Genomic DNA, 8,786 nt, shown 5'->3' with positions numbered 1-8,786 from the left:
CTCTGGTGATACCTGCTCTGGTGTATAGCTCTGGTGATGCCTGCTCTGGCGTATAGCTCTGGTGATGCCTGCTCTGGTGTATAACTCTGGTGATGCCTGCTCTGGTGTATAGCTCTGGTGATACCTGCTCTGGCGTATAACTCTGGTGATACCTGCTCTGGCGTATAGCTCTGGTGATACCTGATCTGGTGTATAACTCTGGTGATACCTGCTCTGGTGTATAGCTCTGGTGATACCTGCTCGGGTGTATAGCTCTGGTGATACCTCCTCTGGTGTATAGCTCTGGTGATACCTGCTCGGGTGTATAACTCTGGTGATACCTGCTCTGGTGTATAACTCTGGTGATACCTGCTCTGGTGTATAGCTCTGGTAATAACTGATCTGGTGTATAACTCTGGTGATACCTGCTCTGGTGTATAGCTCTGGTGATACCTGCTCTGGTGTATAGCTCTGGTGATACCTGCTCTGGTGTATAACTCTGGTGATACCTGCTCTGGTGTATAACTCTGGTGATACCTGCTCTGGTGTATAACTCTGGTGATACCTGCTCGGGTGTATAGCTCTGGTGATACCTGCTCTGGTGTATAACTCTGGTGATACCTGCTCTGGTGTATAGCTCTGGTGATGCCTGCTCTGGCGTATAGCTCTGGTGATGCCTGCTCTGGTGTATAACTCTGGTGATGCCTGCTCTGGTGTATAGCTCTGGTGATACCTGCTCTGGCGTATAACTCTGGTGATACCTGCTCTGGCGTATAGCTCTGGTGATACCTGATCTGGTGTATAACTCTGGTGATACCTGCTCTGGTGTATAGCTCTGGTGATACCTGCTCGGGTGTATAGCTCTGGTGATACCTGCTCTGGTGTATAGCTCTGGTGATACCTGCTCGGGTGTATAACTCTGGTGATACCTGCTCTGGTGTATAACTCTGGTGATACCTGCTCTGGTGTATAGCTCTGGTAATAACTGATCTGGTGTATAACTCTGGTGATACCTGCTCTGGTGTATAGCTCTGGTGATACCTGCTCTGGTGTATAGCTCTGGTGATACCTGCTCTGGTGTATAACTCTGGTGATACCTGCTCTGGTGTATAACTCTGGTGATACCTGCTCTGGTGTATAACTCTGGTGATACCTGCTCTGGTGTATAACTCTGGTAATACCTGCTCTGGCGTATAACTCTGGTGATACCTGCTCTGGTGTATAACTCTGGTGAAATGTCATTTGCTTCCATATATCACCAGATATTCCTTACAACCAACCAGCCCGCTAGTTGGATGTTTGGACAGATAATCTTCAGATATATGGCCAGTTGAGGCATTTCTTAAATTGCAAGGATACTTAAATGATGTAGAAACAGCTATTTCCACATTGTTTTAGATTCAATAAATAGACCTCTGTGAGACCAATTCTGGCCATACATCAGACTAGCTTTCATCCAACCATCCAACTAATTGGTTGGATGGAAAAAAACTCTGGTACTAGATGGGAGCAAAAGTCATTTGTAATTCAGTAATTTGCTCCCAAAATCTGGAAACGGACAAAAACTGTCACTCAGACGAGGTCCTGCAGTTGAATCTGTCAATTTTCCTGGGGTTGTGAGCAAATTGATGATTACATTTGCACCTCTACTAGATTTTCAGTCCAATCAGTCAACTAGCTGGTTGGTTGGATAAGAGTTGGTCTAATGTATGGACAGAGTACTGGTTAATAGCCCATCAAAACAGTATGTGCACTCTTGAATTGCTCCTTTAGATGCCGTCTTGTGGCCATCAGCAAACACTTGAATTCCCCCCATAGAGGTTAGGAGCCATGTTAGTTTTTTTTATATATATATATTTGATGTCCGCCTTGCATTTACTAAGTGTTCAACTTTTATAAATTATAATCATTTCTCAAATGTAGTGTTTGCTTAGGCTCAAGCACAATCCTGCACCTACAGCTTATCACGCCAACACCAAATTGTTTCTATATCTTCTGTATTTCCTCCGCTACTAAGTCTACCACAGCTGCAGCATATAACTCACACTGCTGCAGAGCATCCACCCCATTAACTTGGAGTAACAAAATACTTCCCTATAAAACTATTCTTTTTAACTTGCAGAACATTACCATTAATCAATTCCTTACATTGACTGGTAGATCATTGTTTCATTCATCAGCTTCATATCAGGAAGTTACAGTGGACATACTTGGCATTGGATCTGCAGAACACAGTACCCTTACGTTATTATTCCTATACCGCCTTGCAGAGCATCACTACATTAACCCCTTTCCATCAACTGCAGAGGGTTGCACCCCTAACCTTTCAACCCCTCTCCCCCTCCTTCAGCACCAGAGACAAAGCACAGAGCTCCCAGCTGCCTCAGAGCAGGAAGCCCCCCGTCTCGCAGAGAGGGGGGCCCATCAGGCTGTGGGGCGTTCAGTCTAAGGACTTTCTGAGGGGCTCGAGGTTTGCTTTCTGGGAGGGAGCCAAACAGGGGGTCAGCTCAGGATAAGAACGTGGGGGGCGGAGAGGAATAGGGGGGCTTGGGGGTAGGCAACAGCGAGTGGCTTTCAGCCAACAGTCAAGACGCCCCCTCCCCTTCTAGCCATAACTTCTTCTTTAATAGAAAGCAGCACTGCTTCTCTTACAATGAGATATAAGGTCTTTTGGCTCTGTTTACCCCTGTGTCCCCTTATACACCCCTTCGAAAATCCCAGAGATTGCATGCCATGTTTCACTGCCAACTTAACCTCCCCTACTGCCATTGCAGCCTGATTCTCAGTACAAAAATATTTGCATTCTATAAGATGCTTTAAGAATGTATTTATCCTGCAAAATGTGAGAGGGATATGAGGCTGATACGTCTTTCTTACTATTACACAATGTGTTTTACTCTCTTATTTCCCGTTGGTTGGATATAAAACCCACAAGCTAATCACAGCAGCTGCAAGCTAGATGACAGACCCACAGCGCATAAATCTTGACTTAATGCATTTATAAATCAAACTTATTATACACACACAGTAGCGCAGTTAAATAATACCAGAAGAAATGCTTTATCTCTTAAGTTTATTATGCAGGCAGCGAAAGAGGATGGATAGGTACAGGACACTTACATTATGAAAAGAGGCTTTGTACACCATTATGGGCATTTCACCCCATTCAGTATCAGAAAAGCACTGGGCTAAGTAAATTCTCCTCACAACTGCACCCTTCCCTGCACTCGCGGTCACCCTGTCCCCTCTCTGTTGCTCTCAGGAGACCCCATACCCTTGTGTGAACCCTTATGCATTATGTAAGTCTTTCCCACCTGTCCGTCAATATTCTACTCATGTCTACTTACAGTCATGACAAAGTAGCACTGTCTTCCTGTCCCTTACTTATTATGGCAGTTGAAATTTTCTGCAAAAAGAACATTACAAAAATACTAAGTAAGATATGGGCGCATTCAGGGGAAGATGGATGTTTTACAACTATTAATAGTTCTGTATATTCCAAAGCTTTACAAGCATACCTCTACATAGGTACTGTATGTATATGTATATATATATATATATATATATACATATACGCAGCATATATGTGTGTGTGTAGATATGCGTAGAGAATTTGTTTTATGTTCACAGGTAATTTGTTTTATGTTGATGTCATGCACAAAACATTTGCATAGGAGTCATTTGTGTAAGTGCCCTGATGACGTTCCCGGGTGGCCCTTAGTTGCAGTAGTTCTCCAGCTGATACAGAGAGCATGTACTGTGACAGCACTGCTCCACAATCCCCCTCTTCCGCATCTGATAGTCCTGCACCTGTGACTGAAGCTGCGTTCCGTCCAGCTCGCTATCCTGGGGCCCGCTTGCTGCAGAGACCAAAAACAAAGGCATATTCATTGTACAGTGCCTTAACTTACACCATAGTATACCTACTTATTGATTACAAGACCAGGGGCAGCCTGTTTTGGTTTGTCTTCGTTTTTTTTTTTTTTTTCTGACACTCTTCCTAAACTAAAGCTGGCCATACATCTACAGATTTATTGTCAGATTGAGCTGGTTGGAACAAAATCCTGGTAATGGATGAGAGCAAATGACAGTTGATCATTTGCTTTGAAATGCTGGAAAACTGTCACTCATCCATTACCAGGTTTTTGTTCTGACCAGCCAGATCTGACAATCGATCTGCAGATGTATGGCCAGCTTTACTTATATTAAAAAGGGAAAACACTGTAGGCTGCATACCTCATCTACAGAATAATCACAATTTACTACTAACACTGGCACACTATACTATACCACCCTCAGCGGTAGATGTGTGAAGCAGCTATATGGGAGAAGAAGTGGCCCATGGCAACCAATCAGCACTGAAGTACTGTATCATCTATAATTTGCATAATATAAAATTATACAGAGCAGCTCCTACTGATTGGCTGATTACTTCTCACTAATGCAGCGGTTCCCAATTTTTTTCTCTCTGCCTTACCCCTTGATTAGGCTTTTCATTTATGAGTACCCCCTCGTCTCAATTTGAAATATCTACAGTACTTACGGGTGGAGCGGAAGTGAGCTGTCTGCATGCCCTTATATTAAGGATTAGCAGAGGAGTAGTGTGTGGTCAGGAATCGGGTCCCTCAGTGTGTGGCCGCTGGCTGTGAACTGTTTCGTGGGTTAATGCTAATGCCTGTAGGATTAATCCCACTTCTTCCTCTACCTTTTTCAGTGCAGGGCAGATACACAGTGATGTCTGAGGGCCGCACGTGTAGCACCCAGTGGATTACTGGTCGAGCAAAAGCACAAGGAGAAGCTGATGACACTGCAGACAGAACCGGAAGTGACACAACAGTTCATCTCCACGGCAAAAGGAGACTTCTTCCACCATCGGGAGACTTTTCTCTACTATTATCAATATTTTTTTCAAGTACCCCCAACAGGTCTGTAGAGTAGCCCCAGGGGTACAAGTACCCCAGGTTGGGAACCACTGCACTAGTGTGATTCATTGGGGTGGTTAGGTCGTGCTGGCCCGGGGGTCGCAAGCTCTGGATTTGACCCATCTGAGAAGGTCAATTGGCCATGTTAGGTGGGCCCATGGGTTAAAAATTACCTATATACTAAGAGTATATAGGTAATTTGCAGAGTTTGATATCATTGAGTACCAGTGTTTAGAATGTGCACCTGCATTTACTGCATTGCACCTGAGAAGATAATGTCTGACTTGTTGCTATGGGCAATATCTCCACTTATAGAAATCTGCACCTGTAAGTATAACCCTAGCTGGGGATATTAGAACTTGCAAGTTCCTACTGTATGCTCCCGTTGACACACAGAACTGATAATAATGCGACGCCATAACAAATGACAATGTCAGCTACAGTATAATACAATGTTTATAGCATGATCATTTTATAACACAAGCAGTTATTCAGACCTGATCGCAAAGATGATTTTTTTTTTTCAAATGATCAAAACCATGCTGCACTGCAGGTGAGGCAGATGTGAAGGTGTCCATACACTAGGACGATTTACTGTACATGTAATTAGGTCCTTTTTTTCGCGATTGCTGTCGATCAATCGCATAAAAAGCATCCAAATCACATGTATTTGACAGTGGGTCCAATGCAATGCACGGTCCCTTGGGTGATACATTGGAGCCTGAAAGTTGCACCGCCAGCAGGAGAGACCTGACAGATCGCAGCCAAGCATATGCATATGCAAAAGGACCACAGACAATATACTGTATCAAGGGGGAATGCGGGTGACTTCTCCGCACGGAGGAGTCATCCTAGTGTTTGGCCAGCATAAGATATGGGTGAGTTATTTTGTTTCTGTGCAGGGTAAATACTGGCTGCTTTATTTTTACTTTGTAATTCAGATTTCAGTTAGAACACACTTCACCCAAATGTACATTTCTCTGCACAAGTTACATCTGCCCCACCTGCAGTGCATCATGGTTTTGAATAACCGCCCAAGATTGTATAATTGTAAAATAATGGTTTCTACCAGTTTGGTAATACACAGATTTATTTATCATCATCCTCATGACCACTTGTTCTGTCTTGACACCTTTTCCGTTGCCATATCTATCGCAGCGGTAGAACACAACCACCATATACAGGAGAAACACCATGCAGGGCCGCCAATAAGGGGGTGCTGTGGGTACAGCTGTCCCAGGCCCCAGCCTCTGGAAGGGCCCGGGCAGCTCATTATGCCCACCGCAACCCTTCCAACTGCCTCCGCTGCGCTGAACAAAGCAGGTCCCGGAGTGCAGGCTTATTCGACCCAGGATGCTGGCGCCCAATTAAAATGTTGCACCGGCTTTTGAGCCAATTAGAGCTTGTGTACCAGCAGCCAATCAGAGCGGCTGCTGGTACGCGAGCTCTGATTGGATAACCAGCCGTGCTGCATGTTAATTGACTGCCAGTATCCTGAGTTGAAAAAGCCTGTGATTCGGGACCTCCATGCTGCAGCTCAGCGGAAGAGGAGAGGGGGGAGCAGTATCCGGGTTACGGTAAGTCAAGTGAGGAGGGGGGGGGGGAGGGGGGAGGGGACTGTGCCCAGGGCCCGGACTGGAAATGAGTCCTGGGCCCCAAAATTCCTGATGGCGGGCCCGAAAACATGAATAACATTATGTGGGCGGTAGCTATCATAGTATAGCACATAATAAGCAGCACAGATAGCAGGCAGCATGAGTCCTCGCTCAGACAGTTACTGACAGCAGTTATCTCCTAACAGCATAAACCTAGGCAAAAAAGACACTAACATATGCAGAAAACAGACATCACTAGACTTGTCCAGCTGCACGAACAAAGCATAAAAGTACAAACTAACCTAAAATTTGAATTACCTGCAACTCCCCCATATCAGATTTGGGCACTGGATGTCTGCGATTCCTGGGCATGATCACAGGCATGACCTGAGCAAAGCCCATGGGAACAGACAGCATTTCATGGGCGTTGCCATGAAAATGATGGGCGTTCCCATTTTAATGACCCAGTGACGCGGGTGGGCAGCTGATGTCAGTGGATGTCAGCTGCTTCCCAGACAGGGCGCTTGCAGATCTGAGGCACCACAGAGGTATCTCAGATCTACGAGCTCTGGAGAAATACAGCCTTGTGAGTCAACCAGAATAAGGTCCTATGACCTGTTCCCTACCCAATAATAAGTAACTAAGTACCAAGTGGTTTCAGGAAAGGTAAGATTTTCATAAAGTAGATTTATATCTTACCCAGCGGTTGCTCGAGATCTCTTTTGCCCTTTGGATAGTAGAAGAAGCCTTTCTCTCCACACACCAAGTACAAGGCTTCCACTAGGTGAGAGCCACACAGGTGCTGGTTAGCTAAGGCTTGGCTGGTGGGTGTATACAGACTGAGAAGGATGGCCAGAGGGAGACACTGTATCCAGAGGGCCATGGCGAAAGCTTCTAGCTGCAAACACAGGAGTAAAGGGGAGATTTATTGCGAGAAAACATGGCGCGATGTTAGATTGGAAGAAAACTATATGAATGACAAAAAAAATCACAAAAACCTTAAAATTAGTTGATCACAAGGCTGATATAGTAAAGGTGCCCATACACGTTACAATTATTGTATACAATATTGTATACAATATCGCATCTAATCCGATCTCGGTTTTGCGATGACATCAGATGAGATGAGATCTAGTACAAAAAGTATGGGCAGCACATACTTTTTGTACTAGATCTCATCTCATCTGATGTCATCGCAAAACCGAGATCGGATGAGATGCGATATTGTATACAATATTGTATACAATAATTGTAACGTGTATGGGCACCTTTAGACTATATACTCAGTACTCAGATCCACTCGGAAACCCAAAGTGATTCAGAACTGTGACTTGATTCAACTTGGAGACCTCTTAGTTCAGGTGTGTTCATATTTCTCAAAAAACGTTTTCCACATCTTCAAGTTTTCAGAGACCCCTGCACTAGCATTGATCTTATTCAGTAGAGGTACTGTAACTAACTGGAAATTCTAATGAGAACTTTTATATCAAGTCTGTATATAGCTAACTCAGCATTACATATCGACAGGCTTCCTCGCTTCATTATATTGTGATATATGCCCATACAGGCTACAATGGTATCTAATAAAAGGTAGAGCCTGTGGCTACAAATTAATAAAGAGTACAGAAAACCAATGCATTCCTGAACTTCTCAAATCCACATCTAATTTAGGTTTGGAAATCATCTATACTGTACATGCCATAGTGACACTGACTCACCTGGACGGGTGCTAGGAAGGTAGAAGGTGGGGTCTGGTGCAGAGGAGAGACGGCAGCTGTCAGTGATCGTTGTCTGTCTACACACCCATTTTATACACCTCAAAAGCACCTTAGCTCAGCACCTTGCCAAAATTCTGCCGCCTCATTAGCTGTTCCTCCCACAAGTGTGAACAGTTACCTATTATAAGTGCAGGTCACCCCATGAGTGTTAGTATCACTGATTTGTCTGCTCAGCTTCACCCCTCACTCATGGATGCTCTGACCACCTGTGCACATTATTCCTGAAAAGAAACCACCAAATAATTTGATTAGATCGGCACAAATGAAGTTATATTCTCTATATATGCAGCCGACATACATAGCAAATAAAAGCATCACAGATGTAAATATATGTACAAATCATATTACACTGCACATAAGAGCCAGCAGGATGACATCTGTAGTGCTGCAAATGGTACAGCAATAGTCCGTACAAAGCATATTACACTGCACATAAGACTCACATCTGTAGACATGGTGCATAATTCAGGCCTGTTTGCTACGCTGCATATGTTCACATCTTAGCAAACAGG

At 44.3% G+C, this 8,786-nt stretch overlaps 1 protein-coding gene across 1 annotated transcript; it reads right to left on the bottom strand.

Annotated features, from left to right (window-relative positions):
• Positions 1–3,578: 3,578 nt before the first annotated feature.
• Positions 3,579–8,245, bottom strand: INS (insulin). The gene is made up of 3 exons (XM_083165120.1): positions 8,215–8,245; positions 7,196–7,394; positions 3,579–3,839 (listed from the first exon to the last, which is right to left on the bottom strand). Exons 2-3 carry the CDS (start codon positions 7,377–7,379, stop codon positions 3,697–3,699), a joined length of 327 nt encoding a protein of 108 aa, XP_083021246.1. The 5' UTR covers positions 7,380–7,394; positions 8,215–8,245; the 3' UTR covers positions 3,579–3,696.
• Positions 8,246–8,786: the final 541 nt, after the last annotated feature.

Source organism: Crinia signifera, chromosome 11 (genome assembly GCF_055691185.1).
Source record: "Crinia signifera chromosome 11, ASM5569118v1, whole genome shotgun sequence".
In the NCBI taxonomy this organism is placed as follows: Eukaryota; Metazoa; Chordata; class Amphibia; order Anura; family Myobatrachidae; genus Crinia; species Crinia signifera.
Note: the sequence above shows the minus strand (reverse complement) of the source record. Positions and strands in the feature narration are given on the sequence as shown.